The sequence below is a fragment of the Opisthocomus hoazin genome, chromosome 17 (genome assembly GCF_030867145.1).
Source record: "Opisthocomus hoazin isolate bOpiHoa1 chromosome 17, bOpiHoa1.hap1, whole genome shotgun sequence".
Taxonomy (NCBI): Eukaryota; Metazoa; Chordata; class Aves; order Opisthocomiformes; family Opisthocomidae; genus Opisthocomus; species Opisthocomus hoazin.
In genome coordinates, this window is record NC_134430.1 from 2117261 (window position 1) to 2138006 (window position 20746).

The following is a 20746-nucleotide window of genomic DNA, read 5'->3' on the forward strand; positions in this document are numbered from 1 at the left end:
TTTTGCTCTTTGCACTTACAGAGTGAAATGTCCCAACTATCATGATATGGAGATATCTTTCCTTTCCCCCTTGCTCTGTTTTATCTTATCTGCTCTCTGGTTTATCTACATGTGTAACAGAGATATTAATAAAATGCTAGCTAACAAGAGAAGAACTGTTTTCAGTCTTCAGGAATGGGATTGGTAACCGACAGCCTGCCCGCTGGTGCTGGTGGGTTTTGCTGGTTGTCTGTAGCCTGGCTCGCTCCTGAAGCTTTGCGTCAGAGACTGCAAGGTTGGCCGTCGTCTGATACGGGGCGTAATAAACGGGCGTGATACCAGCGCAGGGTTACATGGGCATAAAAGATGTTGTCTGGCTAGCCTTTTACCATGGGAGAAAGATCTGGATGTGGGAAGGCAGTCTGGTGATCTGCTCTGCAAGGAGGAGCATACGAGCGTTTGGACGCAGCCGTATCTGCAGAAGCCGTGGTTGTCCATCTGTACGGTGTGGGCATATCTCATTTAGTGTGTGTTTACTCTGGAGAAGGCACAGGAGTAAGATGAGAAGTCTTAGTATTTTCCTTAAATACCATACGGACTTGTGACGTACAACCCTAGTTGGTACCCTCCATCCTATGCGTTAATTTTACTTTGTTTGGAGATGCCTGTGTGCGCAGTCAGCCTGTTTGCGTGGGTAGGGAGTGACTGGAGAAACCCCGAGGAAGACGGCGTCACCTCTGTACTTTGTTCAGCAGACCTTTCATTTCTCCGAAGCAGCATATAATTTCAGGCACTAGCAGAAGGGCTCGTGGAAGCTGGTGGTTTTGTTTGCAGAAGGATCACCCAATTATTTTGCATCTCTGAGACATCTGGGAGATACCCACGCCTGGAGCAGGGTTTCGTCACGGCGGCTTCAATTACCAGGGTGTGGTTGCTGAAGACAGCAGAGACGAATCCCTGCTCTGGGCAGGGACTCCCTTCCTTCTGCCTCTGGTGTAGGTTCAGACTCATGAGGATCTGAGAATGGTGGAGCAAAGCTTTGTAGCTACAAAACACAGCCGTCAAAAGATGCCGTGTGCTGCTTTCATGCTTCTGTCTCTTGCTGGTGTCTCTGCTTGTCTGCGTGACTGAGCTTACCGTGAGTTTATGAATATGCAGAACAGGGAAAACGGTCTCTCAGGAGCCTGGCTTCCCAGAAAGCTGTTTCTCTGTTACTCCTGTGCCCTCGAACATGCGAGGAGACTGCGGAGCACCGAAGTGTCCTGCCGAAAGCCCGAGCCCGGTGCAGCGGCAGGGACAGCCCCAGCCCATCCCTGCGGGTCCCGCAGGCAGCAGCACGGGCTCGGCTCTGGCATGGGGGGCTGGGAGCGGGTGTGGAAGGGGAGCCAGGAGAGGCAGAGCCCCTTCCAGAGTTGAAGGGCATGAGATGTTGGTGCCCAGAGCCGAGGAGGGGTCGGGAGCTGTAGTGTTGTCGGTGTAGGTAGCCAGCAGTTAGGTGTAGATGCTCAGATGAAAGCCCTGTACCAGCGGGAGCGGACTGATCCTTCCGTCCTTTCTGGAACAGTGTCATATCTTCCAGCTGTAGTGCCTGACTATACGAGGTGTAATTAATGAATGAATAATTACCATGTTTGATGGTCTTGCCTTGTTGTGTGTTCACGCTGTGCAGCCTGTGTTTGTGCAGGCACTCCATGTGCTTACCTTGCCCTGTCAGTACTGACGTGCACGCACCTCTGTCTTTCACCGCGTTTGCTGCCATGCAGATCAAACTGTTGAGCCCACATGTCTGGTCTGAGACGCATGCTTTTATCACCGCACCAGCATCCATTTGGCATCGGTCTTTTGGGCACTGGGATAACACTGTATGTTCTGAAGTATAATTGAGGTTTTTTTCCTCTCGTCTGGCGATAGGCAGAGGTAGAACGGAACCATGCTCGCTTAAGAGTCATGCTTTGCTGCTGCATCATTGCCGAGAAGTGTGGCGTTTTCTTTGCGTCCTTCCCTTAGTAATATGAGAAAACTGAGTCGCGTAAACTGCTACGACAAAATCATCCCTTTGTCCCATATTATCATGCATTTTGGTAGTTGCTGGAATTCAGAACTGTAATCAGTACGTTGCCAGATCTCATCTCATCCTGGAGCCACCCAGGCTATATCCACCCCGAGTCCATGCTTGTTTGCGCCATTTGACAGACTGGAGGGGAAGGTGGAAGTGGGGAGGCAGAGAATGACGTCTGAAGGTGTTTATTCAGCGCTGATCACCACTGCATAGATTTCATGTTTGTTGGCAGTTACACTAAGGTTGCTCCATAAAATTTTTCATATTCAAACTAAATTACTTGCTTTAAAATGCTAGACTGGCATTTCCCTCTTCTTTCTCCCCTGTGTTCTGTGCTTGATTTCCCCCTGGTACCACACGCCTGCCTTCCCTCGCGGTGTTCCTTCCCTGGCATCCCTCGGCGGGCTCCGGCGGGGCGGTGGGCTGTCACCTTGTCTTGGCACAGGTGGCCCTGGTAATCACAGGCTTTGCAAATGGGCTGGTTAATTGGTGTCATTTTGTAGAATGAAAACACGCTTTTCAGAGGTACTTCGGTAGTGGAATGGAGGGAAAACTGCGTCCTTTGCTGGCATTTCCTAGAAAACACTTTGGTGTATAAGCTGAGCTGAAACAATTCCAGTTACATTTATTTCCAGAGTTGTTTTTCTCTGAACAGAATGGAACATGTTCAGGTTTTCGAGCTACCAGTTGCCATTTTTCTCTCCACATCCACCAAGACAGTTGATGAAAGAATGTTTCTTTTGCTATTCTGTCTCTGTATGTGCTGTTTTTGCTTTGTAGTAACTCAGGTTGGTGTGTCCCAGGGACATAATATGTGTCCAGACCCTGGGATTCCCGAGAGAGGCAAAAGAATAGGCAACGATTTTAGGTAAGAACCGTTTACCTGTGTGTTTCTGCATGCTGCAAAGCTCCTGTCTGCATCCATTGTGTGTGCTCCTCGCCATCCCGTAGTCTGGTTTTAGAGGCCATCTGCTCACCTCTGAACGTGCTGTGTCCAAAAGCTTGCTGAGGCTGGCGTGGTGTGGGACAAGTGTGGAGAAATGTGCACGTGTGTTGGGGAGACCGTGTCCCAGCCGAGCGCTTGTGGTGATCTCTCTTTCAGAGTGTTTCTCTCTTCACCATACAGGCGTTTAGCCAGGCTTGTATAATCAATGTTTGTTGTCATTCCCCCCTCCCGTGTGTGCAGAAAGAACTGTCTTAAACACCAAAGAAATCACTCTGAAATTAGCTTAAGTCACAGCATGGCCCTGCCCCTAGTAAATTTGAGGTGACTTCCCAAAGCACTGGTACAGTTCCTTGTCAATAAGTATATGTGGTGCTAGATAATTGTTTTCTTATAAAGTTTAAAACAATGCTGTTATTCCCTTGTAGTTGCTCATGTTCATTTAAAGTGTGCGGGAACGAAGCAGCCTGCTGTTAGCAGTGGTGAATCAATATTTAATCTTACGTTGCTGTCGATGGCTGTTTTGTTCACCGAAAGTGTCTTTCAGTTTAACCTGAGTCTATCAAATTCTCCTGAAATCCAGCAAATGGATCGGAGGGGTTCAGGGCGGAGGAAGGGGAGCTCCCCCTGGTCCCGAAATGCCCTAGGATAAACCGTCAGCTGCTGCGGACCGGCGTTGGGTCGCTTCAGTGAATAACACAGCATTGGCTTAAACCAGCGAAGGATCTGAATCCAAAGTGGTAGAATAAAGAACAAATCCTTCAGTAGTAGATAAAGATACTTTTTTTTATTTATAAGAATGCTGAGCGTGTCATCTCTTGGGGCTGAGTCTGTGCTCCTGCACTGAGAGCAGTTTCTGCTGAAGGTGCATTGAAAGACCCAGCTCTGTCCGGGACTGTCACCACCTCGGGCAGACGGCACCCGGCACAAGGAAAGCGTGAGGCCCAGCCTTGCCCCTGCTTCGTTTCTGCTGCTGCCTGGAGGCCAGGGAGCTCCCTCTGGTCACGAGCTGGAGAATCGCTGGGGTGGTGGGGAGCGACAAGCCCGCTGCTGCAGGAGTGTCGCGGTTGCTAACTTCGCCTTTGTTCTGTCCGCTAGGTTAGGCTCCAGCATCCAGTTCGCCTGTAACGAGGGCTATGATTTACAAGGGTCCAAAAGCATCACCTGTAAGAGAGTGAGCGACATAATCGTTGCGTGGAGTGACCACAGGCCAGTGTGCAGAGGTGAGAAGACAAGCATTTTTTTACTTCGCTATTAGGACTAACGAGAAAACCCATCTCCTTAATGCCCCCTTCACGCATCGCCCATTCTGTCCTGAAGTTTGTCACGGCTTGGCTAGGGTCCCTCACGCGGCGCTTAACCTCAGCCCGCCACGTGGCCATGGTACGGCTCTGTTTTGAAGCCCGGCCTCAGACAAGGGCACAGCTAGAAGAACCCCTCTCGGTGCGCGCAGCCGGTGGGGAGGGTTCAGCTCTGCACTGCGACGTGTTCAGCACCGCTCCGGGGGCATTTGTGCTCTTGGGAACAGGAGTTTGGTCTCGCCAGCTTCGTGGTCAGAAGCCAAGAGGATCTTTATTCTTTTCTAATGGTCATTCTGAGAGCAGGAGAGTGTAATAGAAGTTCAAATTTTCAGTCTTTTCAGCACAAGTCTGAGGAAGATACCTTTCCTTGGTTCTCGTGCAATTTTTTGATTCCAGAAATTCAGGTTTTAAGAAAAACACCGGTTCCTGCACATAGTGGAAGTAATAAAGCTATTTCATTAGCTATGGAGCTTCACCAGCAATTAGCTCTGCACCATTATATTTGTGTCCTTCATACCTGTGCACAACATCCTCGCCTCTTAGTGATGATTTCTGTCCCCTCTGTTCTCTCTGTTCTGGATACTCCTCTTTGTGGGATAAGGAGGAGAGGGGAGATAAGGTGAAAGCGTAAAACAAAATCTGGAGAAGCTAAGATGGAGGGAGATTCTGATAAATGGAACTTGCTGCTACTCGGCAGCAGCGTGGGATTACTTAGACTGGGGTTCCTGACTAGCGTGATCCCGATTATCCCGTGGCCCAGCTGTGAGCCATCAGCGAATGGAATTTTCTTTCGGTAGGAAAGAACCTAATACCCATTTTGCCCTTGGCCATTTTGTTTTCATTCCCTCCCTAAAAAGTGGCATGCATAATTCTGATATTTGTAATGCTAATAATGAACAACTTGTAATATTTTTAATTAAATCCCTCTAAAGCTCTTAAAGTCATAAATTGGTATTTTTTCAGTTCTTTTTTCTTTAATTTCGTCTGCAGATTTTTTCAAGGCTTTGGAATCCCATCTAATTCTTGAAACAAGCCTAGAATAAATTGAATCGGTGTAAGAGGATATTTGGCAAAAATATGTGACACTATAAAGGAAATTTATGGTGTCATCTTGTAAGAGATAAGAATGGATTTGCCTGCATTATTATGATTCTATGAATCAACTTAATTTTTTTTTTTTAACTGCTATCTTTGGGATTTTTTTCTTTTTAAAAAGTTTTCATTGGCTTTTTATTTCAGCTTTATAGCACTTTTTTCTGTTTGTTCCATTTTGTTATTGGATGTTGAGTTTCTCAAACTGCAGGAATCAGGGTGCTGGTGAGCCAGCTTTTAACCTGCTGGACTGCAGTGATTTCCAATACCCCGTGATCAAACCTCTTGCCACTGTCAGGGGACTGTTTTTCAGCTTCTCCATCTACAGCAGATTCCCTCTGGGTCCTGGGAGACTCACTTAATCCCTTTGTGCTCCTGTTCCCCACTTTTACAGTGGGAATAACGGGATTTACCTTTTTTCTGTACGGTAGGATGGGACATGTGTAACAGACTCCAGGAGGGGGTCACACGGGGGCAGGAGGAAGGCGGTTGAGGCATCGTGGGTAGCTGCCCTCAGCTCCTTCCCGAGCTGCTTCTCGGAGTTCCTCACGTTCCCTTGTGACCACCTGCCTAGTCAGACAGTTTGGCCAGGAGATCATTTTCCCTGCTTGACTACTATTTGGAGGGGAAAAAAAGCTTTGCAGATGCTACGTGCAAATACAGCTCCTTTGAGTTTGGAGAGAGAATAATTTTGAGGATCCATCACAACAGCAGAGGCAGTTACAAAACCGGAGCACAGTTGTTCTTCACATTTTCTGGTTAAATATTACATCAAAACAATGCAAAACTTTCCCCACTTAAGCACTTTTCAGCTCCTGCTTTACCTTAAGATTTCTTTGCCTTAAGATTTCTTTAAGCTACAAAGCTGAGCTGCCATCTTGGTTGAGTCCACAGCCATGCCAGAATGAAGTCAGCCCTTACATAATTAATAAATACTTGTTGTACAGTACTTCTTTTGGCCTGCAATGAAGAAAGGAAATACAGCCTTCTGGGATGCTAAGAAGGAACTGTGTCTTACCTGGCCTCTTCCGTGTCCTTGCTTTCGCTGTCCTGGACGTGAAAGTTTTCCTGTCAGGGCTTTAATACAGTAAAAATTGAATCAATCTGTCTGAGCACTAGAGAATGGGTGGTTGTTGGTTGGTCTGGTGGTCCACCATCTGTTTGCATAGCCCCTGGAAACGCCGCACTCACTACTCATCAGATAAATCCTTCATCTATGTTACATGGAAAAAAAGGAATCCTTTGGCTAGCAAAAACAACACAGAGCAGCAATTTTTAATTCTCCCGCACTTCCATGCTGTGTGCATCTCTACTTCTCTCTTCTCCTTAAAGAAAGAACACAGTGTGCATCCCAAAGCTGAGAGCTCACTCCCGCATCTCTCCTCTTCTCCTCCTCGCAGCTAGGATGTGCGATACGTACCTTCGTGGTCCCAGCGGTGTGATAACTTCTCCCAACTACCCTGTCCAGTACGATAACAATGCCTACTGCGTGTGGGTCATCACTGCGCTCAATCCAGCCAAGGTAGGTCTCGGAGAGACATCTCCATGTCGTTACTTCGGTGCCTTGGTTGGAATGCTGTGTAGCTGTGCTTCTGCAGAGAGGACTTCTCTCTGATCTTTAGTTTCTGATGTTGTACCCCCTTCTCCCTCCGCAGACTTGTTCCACATGTTTCTCAACTCTTTAAAGACTACAACACGTCGTATTCCCTCTCTGCTGAAAATTCATTTTGTTAAAGAATGTAATTAAAAGTGAATGCAATTATTTTTAATCGAAGCCTCTTTGATATCTTGGCGTGAATGGTGGTGGAAAGCCAAACTGCTTAGCAAAGCATCTCGCTAAGCCAAGTTGGGGCAGGAAGGCTGTGCCAGGAACACTGATTTTTCACTGCCTTTTGGCTGGTAGCTGGCCCCTGACCAACGGGACTTTCACCCCGCAAAGGGCAGAGGGCAGGCGAGGAGGGAGGCATGGTTCTATCTGCTGCTGTTTATGCAGTGTTGTAAATTTATAAGCAGGTCTTCTGTGTTCACTGAGCTTTGGAAGAGGGGTAGGTTGGTGGGGATTTACTGGTCTGCATGTGTGATTTGAGTCTGTTGTCACTGACCATGTAGAGAACAAGCTTGAGTGCCTTGGCCTTTGTAAGATCAAGTCCTTTCCATTTTCCGCTGGCCCAGGGAGGGCAATGTTCAGTGCCTGGCAGCTTTTTCCAGCCCCGCAAACTCAGCCAGTTCCTCTCCTCCAGATCTGTATGGGAACATAAAAATTACTTTGTGTAGCTCAAAATAGACTTTCTGAGGTGTTATTCACCATTTTCTGCTCTCAGAAGACAAGAAATTTCATTCCTTTTAGTCTCTGGGTTCCTACTAACATCATCTCCATTAGCTCATGATCAAACTTTGCATGCCAAGGCACTGAGCTCATGGGTTTATTCTCTCAGTTGTGCCTGGGTCCTTGCCTCTGGACAGTCCTGTGTTTTGGCACTCTGCCTTTTGCCGCTCATCCGAGGAAGGCATTTCACAAACATGTTAATATCCCAGGATCTCATCTTTTGCTAGAAATTGTTACGGTCTGCAGAAATGCTGGCAAGCACCCTCTGTTGTAGCCTGCTCGCTGCTGCTGAGGGGACGGCGCCTTCTGCTCTCGCCTCCCTCTGCCTCGCTGGCCGGAGCTGGGGCTGGCTGGAGACCCTGGTGGGTTCTGCTGCTCCCTCCCCATTGACCTCCATTCGAGCCTTTAATAAGTGCAGATTGCTGGGGGATTATGGTTTTAATGAGGAGTATTCCTGTGTTCCAGTTTCAGAATGAGTTTGTATTTTAAGGGCTGTCATTAGCTGGTCGTTTCATCCAGCGGATGTCTTGGTTTGGCTGCACGGGATTGTAGTAATGACCCAAATTCCAGGAAACCGGAGTGTGGAATCAGGATATTTTTCAGCACTGATTTATTGGGAGTGATTTACTGGTTAATCAGACCCAGGAGGTTCTCCTTCATCAGGATAATGTGCAAGTGGAGAACAGACCACGTGGCACAGCAGCTATTACTGCTTAGGTGTCAGCTGTGGTTTGCAGCCGGTGGCCTGCAGACCCTTGGGTGTCCATTGCCTGGGCATGGGCAGGCTATTGAATACCTCAGCATCCTAGGCTGTGGGATCCGTCCTACACGTACCTGTGTTTTTGTGCATCTTTGTCTTACAAAGATCAGCAAAATCCGGGTTTTGTGTAGATAAACTAGTCCTCTGTGTTTGGAAAGAAGTTGCAGTGAGCTAGATGTAGACACGTGCTGGGTGTTATGAAGGCAGACACTTCCATTTGGGTTTTCTGGTACAAATTGTGAAGAGGAGGTGGCAGTCAATTGCCAAGAGATGCTTCGGGGCCGTGTCCACTGTTTCATTGACCCTTTGTCACATTGCTGTCGTGTTGAGTGTTCGGAGTCTAATCTTCAGCTCTGTTCATTTGCTTTTCTGCCAGCCTTGTGCACAAACTTTCTCTGCTTTCCTTCAGCAGTGGGATGGGACAAGCTTCTCCTTTTGTTAGCTTCCTGGGCAGATGGTCTCATTTTTCAAAAACTTGCTGTCTCTGTGGATTTCTGCTCACAGAAGGTTTCTGCTCTTCCCCTGGTTAGCTTCCTTCTCAGCTTTTAAACCTGTGTAATAATAAACTGTTGATGAGAAAACAGAATCTGCAAGTCCTGATCCTCACCTTTTATAAAAGGGATTGAAATTGGTAAAATCCTTTGATTTCAATACTTACCAACTTGGAGCAGAGATTCAATAGCACAACAAACTGGAGTTTGTGCTCCATGGGCTGCAGCATCGTATGCTGTGAAGAGGTGTAGCACAACAAAAATAAGGATAGGCTGGTCAAATCGGCAGCTTAACTGTGTAAAGAGCCTGCCATTTTCTTTTTCTTGGAAGCGACAAATAGTGTATTAGTAATACCAGTTTATAAAGGGTTTCTGGGTTTTGGATGTTTCGTCCTGGAAGTGTAATTTACAGGTAGGGAAAAACTCTTCACCCGCCTCTTTGAAGCAGGGAAGGCTGAGAGGAACGCACTGATTGTTTTGGGAAAGCCGCTGCTGTGCCTGCTTGTTCCTGGCGCAGTGCTTGGCCTGCTCGCGCTGCCGGGCGCTGCAGCCCGGTGCGGCTGCGTGGCGGGCATGGCCCCGGGAGCCCCGGCGAGGCGCAGCCTTCGCTCCAGCGCTCCTTGGGAAGATGGGAAGTGGTGGAAGCAAATCACTTGCCCTTAGGGCTTTCTGCTGTTCAGAGATCTCATTAAGGCTCCAGAAATGAAGGTTGTGCAGACAGGAGCGTATCTGATGGATGAAAATACAGAAGGGCGAGCAGATTCACAGCACGGACGGGTTCTTCTGTCCAGCAGACCGCTCCGGAGGCTGGCTGCGTAGGGCAGTGCGGCAGCTCGCATGCCCGTAACCCAGCATAGCGCTGGGAGATGCTGGTGTGCGAGTTCGAGTGCCAGCTCGGTCGCTGGTGTTCCTACCTAGCAGGTCATAGAGTGCTGCCTCTGAAAAGTGCCCCTAAAACTCTGGCTCGTGTAAGGCGCAGCCCGTGTTAGAAACATGTTGCTAAACTGGGGAATTCACCCCCCTGGCTCCCGTCACCGTTGTGTGCGAAGGGGATGATCTCATCGTCGCACATTCCCCAGCACGGGTGAGGGGAGGATTGAAGATGAATTAATTAAAAAGCCTGTAAAATACTTTGAAGATAAAAAGCATTATGGGCCTGAGCTGAAGCCTGCTGAAGTCAGTGGTAATCTTTTTATTGACTTGAGTGGTCTTTGGATCGGGTCCTGTTATATGAAGCTTTTAATATGAGCAATGGGAAAACCAAGAAGCTGAATTTAGAACTCATTTGCAAGTCATCTGTTCTATATTTGGAAAAGAACTGTGAGCCAGATTCGCTGAACTACATAATCCCCTCGAAGTTTGCTCAGAAACCTACATAAACAGTATGAAGGGCATAGTGCTTTTCAGTTGACAACTTGGAATTATTTCCTATACAGAGGGTGACATCAAACCTATTTGGGGCATACTCAGGGTATGTAGGTTTTTTGCTGGTCCCCAGTGCCATGGGAATTAATTTCAACCACAGTGGAAAAATAAATCACTTGGGAACTGAGAAACACGTATGATAATTGGGGAATTTGCATCGAAACTATTGCTGAACCTGCCTGACATAATGGCTGTTACTGGTTGATATGTCTCCTGTGGTTGCTCTCACCTGCAGTCTAGCTCGCCAAATAAAGCTCTGTCCAAGCTGCCTGTGTCATCGTGGAGAGCGATGGGCCCCTCCAGGGGATGATTCATCCCAAATGGAGACAGATGCTGGGGACAGGGGAGGGCGCGGGGGAAGTGAGTAATGTGCGCTTGTAAAGCATTTGAATATAACTGCAAGAGGTGCTGCTCTCCATGGAGAGAGTTATTGTGGGTTTTTTCCTGTGAATGTGACCGCACTTCAAATCACTTTGCAGCACAAAGCCTTCGAATCAGGTGTCATATTCCAGCCTGTTTTCTTGACTTTGCTAATTGCTTCCTGTCACTTCAGCAGCGCAAAATTGAGGTTTTGTGTCATCCCTCTGTTTGTCTGTGCTGGTAGGGCTCTGGTTGTTTAATGAATCACGAAATAATTTTCAGCTTTCAGACCAAAAAGAAAATAGGAAAATGGATAAATAAATATTGTATTCAGCATCCTGTTCCTGTGCCACAAGGCTGCAGTATCCTAGAATGTAATTAGTTAGTTAATTAGGGTCACACTCCTCAGAATGGAGTTTACTTGAATGAGTGATTTTAACTAATGGTGTGTGCCGTTTTACAGCACTGTGTTCTTTGTATTAATTACATTATTCCATCATTACATGGTTTAATAATAATCTGCATGGGTTAATATTTTGGTACTGCTACTAAAATTAATGGTTCCAGACTGCTATGAAGTAGCACACAGGTTCCTGTGGCGCAGTCCTGGGACTTTGGGGTAATACCCCATTCTCAGAGTGTCACTGCTAACATACCTGGTTTGCTTTTCTGTGCAGTTGACAAGCGTTAATTGCATTTATATGTAGAAGATGGTAGCACATGATAATTCAGTCCGAACTATGTCTACACCCGTTATTTTTTAAAGAACACTCAAGCCATTCAACGTCTGTCTGATCAGGGTTTTCTTCAGGGGTTGAAGTTGAGCAGCTTGTGACAGAAAAATGTTGTCAGCTTCCTAGAGAGTCCGTACAAGCCTTGAAGAGGCTGTAGAAGCATGCTGGCATTTAACACAATAATTATTGCTTTTGATTTTAACTTTGGGACTTTTATCCCCCTGTGGTTGCCCACAGGCAGGGGATGCTGCTTTTATAACAGGCAAGAAATTACAAGACACAGATTCTTGTTTTCCTGGGCCTTGCTTCCTTGTCCCAAGTCAAGAGGCGCAGGGTGGCATCGCGTGTCCATGCTCCTCGGTACACACATAGGTCCTTTCACGTTAATTGCTGTTGATAACTTCTGTGTTGTGTGATACAGCAAAAAGTAGGGTGAAACTAAATTTGGTAAGTTAGTCTGTTAAGAGTTAGGAAATCTAATGTATTCACAGGCACAGGTACAAAGGTCTGGATGCATTCAGGTGTGCATGGGATTTCCTGGATCCCCTCAGTTAGAAAGCTCAGAGAAACAGAGTTGCCGTTGATTGCTCCTGGTGTTGTGGATGTAAAGTGCTTGTGCAAATTAAGCTCTCTTCCTTTTCTGTTTGTCCACCCTGTCCGAGGCTGGATTAAGGACCTTTAGCCCCTAAATCGCGTTGTAGTTCTCAGCTATTTGAAAATCAGAGATTTTGAAAGCAGCAGAGACTCGGAACACAAAGCTCTCGGCTGCTGTGGACCTCTGCTCCTGGATGATACGTAGAGGCTGCCCAAATCGAGTGGGGGTGGAAGGTTTGGATCGAGCTGGAGAGAAAACACAGGAGCAGAACAGCTGTGGACAGATCTGATGATGGTTGTGTCTGCAGACAGCTACCCCAGGGGTAATTCACATAAAGCCTTTCTTGGTCTGACAGAAGCTGCTGAAAACCAGGGGAACTTTCTGAGCAACACAGAGCAAAGACAGACTCTCTGCTGCACCGTAGGTAACAAACCCGCTGCCTCTGTGCACATTCAAATCCATCACCATAAGCTCAGGTTTATGAAAGAAACGGTAGCGGTTCGTGGTGAAAAAAAGCATGCTGAAACCCCAACACACATATCTTTATCAATAAAGTCATCTAGAAAATCAATAGATAAAGCAGAAAAATCTGAGAGGTAATTTCAGTAAGAGCTCAATCTGTCTGAGAAGTGCTACAGCGCTATTAAAAGCGAGGACGGTCACCTTTGGTGATGTCCTGAAGATATTAATGGTCTTATAAATTGCTTCTCGATGGACAAACAGATAAATAAAGACGACAAGAGGATCTGCTGGCTGCCGTGGCTGTTGATTCATATTAACATGCTGCATCTTCGCCAGGTTATCAAACTCACCTTTGAAGAATTTGAACTAGAAAGAGGATATGACACTCTGACAGTGGGTGATGGCGGACAAGTCGGAGACCAGAAAACTGTGCTTTACGTGTAAGTAGCATGTCCCTTGTCCCGTGGGAAATCCACGCGGGAGCGTTGGCTGCGGGCGGTGTGTGTGGGTGCAGGGTCCCGGTCTGCCTGCGGTGCCTCGCCAGCGGGTTTGTGTGCTGCTGGGCGGCGGGGGGGAGCTGACTCTGCCTGGTGTGCTCTGCCCTCGTCACATTCTGTCAGGCTTCAGCTGACAGAAGGGCTCTTCCCTCTTTGCTTCACTTGAACGGCCTTTGTCAGGGCCCCTAAGAGGGAGGCTGAGCCCGGGGAGCTGAGGGAACAGATTAAAGTTCGGGCACAAGAGTAAACGCAGATCAGGCAGAAACTGAGAACTGTCTGGATTTCTCTCTCCTGTGCTGTCCTTCGCGTGCGGTCGTTTTTCACAGTGCCAAGTGGCTGTGAATCCGTTACCTCTGAGTGACATCCTGAGCATTTTACATTTACATTTTACTGCATTTAAAGTAGCAGATAGTCCTACTTTCCTTCTAGGCCATCCTAGATCAGTGTTTCTCAACTAAATGTTTGGGTGTTTTGGTTGTTTGGGGTTGTTTTTTGATTTTTTTTTTTTTTTTTTCAATTTTAGTTGTGAAGAAAGGGCATTGGACCAATACAGGGCCAATCTAACTGTGCTGAAGGAAGAGATGGCATCTCTGATGTTGCTGGTTTTTAGAATATGGAATTGCTGTTTTGTCAGTCTATTGTTTTTGAAGATTTGAAGACCAAGTGCTTTATGTTCTAGTGCAGCTAATACCGGGAATAAAAGGGAAATGGGCTCTGTGTTGGCATTTGCCATCTCCTACTCAGTGCTTGATAACCGGAGGCAGTTCTGGTTTCAGTTGGAAGGAGTGTGTCAGTCAGAATGATGCAAAGGAACATGTGGGTTAGTAGATTGAAGGCAAGGGTTTTCCCTGATCCCTGTGTTTTACAGCATGTAAGCATCAGTTTCTGGTGTCTGCTGTTTTTTAGGCAGTTTGGAGGTTGGTGAGAGCACTTGGCTGCTCTGAGGAAGGCATGTGCTGGGAGCGCAGAGTTGGGATGGAGAGTGGCAGTCGGTGTGCGGACCACAGAGAGGTGCTTCCCCCTTTGAGCGCTGGTGTCTCGCTGAATGGTAGTTTTGCATGCACAGTGAGCTCCACTCTGAATCTGCTCCGTGCAAAGGAAGTGGTTGTAGTGCGAGAGGATCCGTGTGTAGCGTAGGGGTAAGTCAGGATCTTTCGCAATAACCTCTAGAAAATGCCACAGTTGAAACAGACTGAGCGTTGATCATCTTTCAGAAGGCTGCTTACTCTCGTTAGCCTGCTGATGTTAATGGCTTGTGTTTGCTCTTCCTCCAGTAAAGTCTCTCTGTTCCTTTCTGAAGGGTCAGTGGGAAATCAATTTGTGTATCATTCAAATGTAGTTGTGATAATTGTATATCATTCAAATCCACTGTACTGAAGAAACAATGATTCTACTATAGCTTCTCTGAACCATTAAAGTAAAATACTGTCTAGCTTTATGGAAACCCAAAATTTAAAAACTGTTGGAGACCTCAGGGTGCTGTACCTTGGATAATGCAAGGGTGTGCTGCTTGCCTGAAGTTCTGTAGGTAGGTGGTAGGTGTTTTGCTCCATACCCTAGAGCTCAGAGCCACATGTGCCGATCCTGACCACCTCTGGCAGCGTGCCTGCTTGCCGTGTCGGGGTATCGTTTGCCTCTTGCGAGTGAAGATGTAAGCCCGCGGTGTGGGCCGGAGTCTCAGGTGTCTCAAGGGCATTTGCGGGGCCGAGCACTGGAGCAGAAGCAGGGAGGAGTCACCGTGACATTCAGAAGGAATATATGAAGTGATGGACGGGGTGCTGGAACCAGGGCCACCAGCGTCCAGCTCTAGTGTCTTAACTTGAAAAACTTCCTTCTTTTCTACCTAATAAAAAAATGTTTGGGAGCAAACAACTCTCCAAAAGCTACTCTAGCAGAGCTGTTGTACTCTTTCCAACTGGTAGAGAGTATTTCATACTGTGTTTTTGAATTCCTCCTCTTCATTTGTTTTTCCACATGAATCAGCCTCCCACTCCATTTTCACTTGTCTTTATGTTTGCTTGCCTTTCCAAAATCTGTTTCTCTGAGGTTTATTTCCCTGTACATTTCTTTTCAGAACATGAACACCGGTGATACTCAGGTCAGGAACTCTAACCTGCAGTGTATATACATATAAAGTCTGATAATTGCAGGAGTGTTTGTAATTAAAGTGTCACAGAGCACTTCACAGCTGATTGGTCAAAATGTGCAAATTGCTGCCAGGGGAGTAGTTTGTAATGACCTGCTGAAATGGTTTCTCATTCCATCCTCTTTGTTTGCCTAAAGCCCACGAAGTTTTTCATAGTTTTGATTTTAATCATTCCATATTTTCTCACTCTATATTAGCTACTCATCACCTTGCTAGTGCACATTTGGAAATCTGAGACTGCGCAAGATGTAGCGTGTGGTGTCCTCTCCTACTGCAGGAGGGCTTCCCATTAAATTGCCGATGCTAATCCTAGCAGGAGAATTTGTTTATGTTTATTTTTGATCTGGGAGGATAAATTGAAAACTAATGAAATGTGGAAGAGGCATGAAGACCACAGAAATACTCCATTTGTAATGAACGCGGTTGAAAGTCCACAAACAACTTTCCTCAGCGGCTGCTGCCCGCTTACCTGCTGTCAGCTGAATTCACGGCACAGGCTGGATATCCGTTGGATACAAGCTGGAGTTTCTTTGGAGGAATCAATGTGCAGAAACCTAACCCTGTCAAAGATATGAGTTCCAATTTTCTCACTACTCTTCGCTTATTCTCAGCTACTCAAGAGGAACTCGGTCCTGCAGCCTTTCAAATCAAGAAATACATTTGAATTGACTTGCATAGCAGCAGACGTGATCCCAAGCTGAGGGAGGAGGGACCATTTGTCTCCAGTCTCACTCACATCCCTGTGAAACGCATCTCGGAGAACAGAACAGATTGTTAGGCTGAGCTTTCTGACTTGCAGAGAGGATTTTATTCCCTGAAGTAACAAGCACCCGTATCAATCATTCAGCTTGTTACAGTGGAATGGGAAAGCATGCAAAAACTGAAGCCCCTTTTTCTGAAGGTTTTTCTCTTGGAATGTTCCTCATTCCTGCCTGTCTGCTGCTGAAATAACTTGAGAAGAATCAACAATAGCACTTCTTCTGCACTCCCCGTCGAACGCTCTGGATGTGAAACAGTCATTAAAGCAAGATTACTTCTCAATTTACCAGCACCCTGGGAACAGTAAAGTTTCTGATGCAGGTCCAAGGAATAACAGAGCAAAAGTGGGGGCAGAACTGGGAGCTCTGATGGACTTGGGGGACGTGAATGTGATTTCAGGAAAACCACTCTCACCAGATTTCACACTCACCAGATTCCACGGCCGAGGCGTGAGCGGTGGCTGCTGCCAGGTGCTGCGGTAGACCCTGGTGTGTATGTGATGGTGAAAGTCTCTAGGATGGGGAGGAGAGTTAGGTGTGCATGGCCAGGTTGGTCCCATTTACTACAGACACCTGTAAGGCTGTTGGAAAGAACCTGGCCCTTGGCCGATAGCTGGTGTTGAGAATGTCAAGCGAGCAGAATAACTAGTCCAGCCCTTCAAGCAGTCGTTTGATTTGACTCTAAACAAAGAGTAATTGCCAGACCAGCCATACTGTCTCCAATTACCCAGGAAACTGGGAATTGCAGCAGTTACGCCTGGAGGTTGCGAGTTAGGTTTATTCAGAGGATGCTGTCAACACACAGCTGCTGGGTTTGTTCCCTTGCAGTACTGGTTTGCAGTAATTCTGCCTGGAGAGCTTGGGGATCAATTTTATCAAGGAGTCTTTCAGGTGCTGCTATTGTACTTGAGAACGGTGCCAGGCAGAAGCCTATCTATACATATGTATGTATTTAGATTTAAGCAAACATTACAGGAAAAAAACCCCCACCTATCCACTTGCAGTAGTCACACTTAAGGTAATTTATAAATTTATCATAGATTATACTTTAGCAGGAATAGCATAATAACAACATTAAACACTGCCACTAAGACAGGCAACGTAACACTCATACTCCTGTAGTAACGCTCCCTTCCCACGCAGTTACTCTGTTTTCTGAAGCAGAGGGAAGCGAAGGAGCTGTGCTCAGGGAGGGCACTTGGGTGTGTGTAACTGCCCACGCCGGTGCGCGTGTGGGCGCGGGATAAAGCTCTAAAGCTGTGTTGAACCCCCACGAGGTGATTAATCCCAAAGGCTGAACGAGCCACACACGGCTCATTAATAGGGATGTATTGGTGACATTTTTCTAAATCTCTTCAGCTCTCCTGGGAGCACCGCTGAAGGGCAGGCAGTGTCCTGATCACCCCGTGCTGCCTGGATTAGAGGCACTTTGCAAGGGCTCACGGGACGTTCAGCAGGTTTGAGGCTTGCGCCCTGTCTTCCAGGGTTTGGAGGTGGTTTGAGATTTTTGTGGGAACTTCTCTGTCAGGATAGAAATGGAGCAGAGAATATGTTGAAAGTAAATTTTTGTAATACCAGAAAATGTCTCTAAAGGCAGTGAAGAGGATTCAGTCACCGATATGGGTTCTGGGAATGTTGTTTGCTTGTGTTCTGCTTCTGTGAGAAAGGAAATGATTACTCTTGATGCTGGATAATATATTGTAATGATGATACTAAATTGTAATTATTATGGTGATGATAATAGTAACTTTCAGGCCCTCAGCTGTGGTAGAAGACTGACTGCGCAGGTAGTACGCAGAAACACACGGAGAGGCTCATCAGTCTTGAAGATCTGTCGGGTTTTTGGGCAGTGTTCCGTTGTGGGGTTATTAATTGTGTTGGCACTGCCTTTGTTATGTTCTGCTCCCACCGAGTTATATTTGGCCTTTATTTTGGTGGGAAAATAAGTTCGGGGAGATGTACAGGCGGTTTACTTGTTTATTTTTGCAGCTTGACAGGCACCACAGTCCCTGATCTGATCGTTAGCACCCACCACCAGATGTGGCTTCTCTTCCAGACAGACAGCGTCAGCAACTTGCTGGGATTCAAAGCGACGTATGAAGGTAATCCAGGCGTCTCGCTCGGAATTTACCTGTCTGAAAGGATCGGGGCTGAGATGGGTACAGTTGTTTGGGAGAAAAGAGAGAAAGAAGCGACTCTAAATCTATTGAAGCTCTGCAGATTTTTCTTAAAACTGAAGATTTGCTCCGATAAGAGCAGCTTTCACGATTTCTTTTCCATGAAAGCAGGCTGGGTGGGTGATGCTTCATTTCCATGTCAGCTGCTTTGTTGGAAAAGAGTTGGTGCGTTTCAGCTGATGGCAACAGACTGTGTCAGCGGGAGAAAATGAGATCAAGTAATCAGTGGTTCCAGTAGATCAGTGGTGTCAACTGCTTTAAACTTGGACTAGTCTGAAGTATTACAAATGAAATAGAAGTTAACGGTGCGATTTTTCGAAAGAACCTCATGAAATGCATTAGGAGATGAGTGCTGAACTCTGCCATAAGCTGCTGTGTTTACCATGGTCGTAGGTATTTGCAAAGTTAGAGAGGGTGTGATGGAAAAGCATTCCCTCTGTGTAAGTGACTGGTGGTTCTAGCTGAAGCTTTGCTTAGATTCCTGGTCAGAATTGATTTCAGATTCCTCCTGAAATCTCCATCTTGTGTCGAAGTGTTGCTGTGAGCACCGAGGGTCCATGGCTTCCTCAGCAGGCACTGCTCTGAAGAACGTGCTCTCTGTCCTCCTCGGACAGCCTCGCGCCCGCGGACGGGGAGCTCGTTTTGGTGGTGCAGCCGCCAGCGCAGACACACAAGAGCACTTGCACTTAGATGTCAGCTTCTTTTTGGGTTTGTTGTCATCCTGAATCTCGTTTCACGGCACTTGAATGCCTTTCAGTTTTCTCTGTGCCCTGCTGATGCCAGGGATGGCTTACCCTTTCGGCTCTGATGCCTAAAAGCAGGCCCACAGATCTTCACCTAGACATGGGGGCTGATCCTGGAAAGGTCGGGGTGTCAGCAGTGACATTTGAATCAAACTGTTTCTTTCCAGGGCCCTAAATGCAGATTAACATTCGTTCATTTTTAGAAGTGTCTCCCTGGGACTCGCCATGTTTCAGGGAAGCGTCATGTTGTGTTCAGGCCAGGACCTGCCCGCAGTAGTGCTGCTGATTGATGCTGGAATAACAGCACTTGGCAGACTGAAGGGACCTGACCTCCCAGCAAACCCAGCGTGAGTAAACGCCCGCCTGTCTGGGCAGAGGCTGAGCAGAGCCGGGAAGGGGGCACTGGCTTGTGATGCTGGAGTATTTACAAGATTGCAGGACCAGGTCAGCAGAGAAGTCAGACACACATACAGATGAGAGATAATAGAACTGAAAGAAGGAAAAGGCAGATCCAGCCTGACTGTCTGGGGAGCATCTGAACGGTACAGAATCACAGAATCACACAGAATAGTAGGGGTTGGAAGGGACCTCTGTGGGTCATCTAGTCCAACCCCCCTGCCGAAGCAGGGTCACCTACAGTAGGCTGCACAGGATCTTGTCCAGGTGGGTCTTGAATATCTCCAGAGAAGGAGACTCCACAACCTCCCTGGGCAGCCTGTTCCAGTGCTCCGTCACCCTCAGAGGGAAGAAGTTCTTCCTCATGTTCAGACGGAACTTCCTGTGCCTTAGTTTGTGCCCATTGCCCCTTGTCCTGTCACTGGGCACCACTGAAAAGATCTTGGCCCCATCCTCCTGACACCCACCCTTGAGATATTTGTAGGCATTTATAAGGTCCCCTCGCAGCCTTCTCTTCTCCAGGCTGAACAAGCCCAGTTCCCTCAACCTCTCCTCGTAGGGGAGATGCTCCAGTCCCCTCACCATCCTTGTAGCCCTAAGTACGATTTCAGTCTTACTGGCTGCGACTGTACCGGCGTGAAAGCCGGCTCTGTGCGGTAGCTGTGAGCAGCTCCTCCTGCCACGTTTGTCTGCGGCTGATTCTTGGCAGGCTGGCAGAGGCTTTCTGCGGGGAGGTGAAAGGGCTCTCCAGCTCTGCTTGGAGATCCTGTTGGGTTTGGTAACCTCATCCAAAGGGCAATGTGGACATGTTCTTTCAGTCTCCTGATAAATCTTATGCTCACCCTATCGCATAGCACATAAAGTTGCCAAGCGCATGATACAGGGACTTCCTCACGCTGTTGTTCATCTTCTGTGAACTTTGGATCTATAAGGAGCTTGGCTTTCCCCTCCTCTGGCTTGCTTCGGCGTTACTGGTAGCTTGATCTATAGCAGGGCTGAGCTGCTCTCGCTCCCTGCGACCTCGTCCCTCGGTTTGGGGATCACCGTTACCAGTCATGCTTTGGACTCCTGGTGTGTGGAGCTTCCCATGTCAAATGTGCTTCTCCCTTCCCTGCTCGTTGGCTTTACCTGGACAGCTATACTCTTGTATGTCCCTAACCTCCTAGGGAAGGAGGAAAAAAGGTGTTCTGGCTCTGCGGTCCCCCGATGAGCCCTAAAGGAGGGCCCCTTCTCTGGGCAGTGTCTGTCCTCTGCGTGTGTTAGAAGTAGGGGATACTCTCTGCCCGTCGCTCAAATCATTTCTCTTTTTCTTGGCATCCTTGCAGTTCTTGTAGAGCAGCTCACTGACCTTGCAAGATGGATTTGTACGTGAAGAAAGAAATACACTGCGTGCCTAAGGTCCGTGCCGGTGCTGCCCTGAGGTTAAGCTAACCTCTGATCAGCCAGGTCCATAAAAGTCTTTTAGTTTTTGCAAATGCTTTGAGTTGCAAAGCAAGAGACAT

The 20746-nt window shown here is 47.3% G+C and overlaps 1 protein-coding gene across 2 annotated transcripts in view; it reads left to right on the top strand.

The window, feature by feature from the left end:
* The window catches only part of CSMD2 (CUB and Sushi multiple domains 2), a 306819-nt gene that overhangs the window by 146219 nt on the left and 139854 nt on the right, over positions 1-20746 (top strand). The window contains exons 8-12 of one of the 2 annotated variants that reach the window (XM_075437890.1): positions 2819-2906; positions 4080-4204; positions 6775-6896; positions 12864-12967; positions 17918-18030. The exons of the other annotated variant lie outside the window; for it this stretch is intronic. Coding sequence (XP_075294005.1) covers positions 2819-2906; positions 4080-4204; positions 6775-6896; positions 12864-12967; positions 17918-18030 — 552 coding nt within the window. The remainder of the gene's footprint in view (positions 1-2818; positions 2907-4079; positions 4205-6774; positions 6897-12863; positions 12968-17917; positions 18031-20746) is intronic. 2 annotated transcript variants of the gene reach the window in all.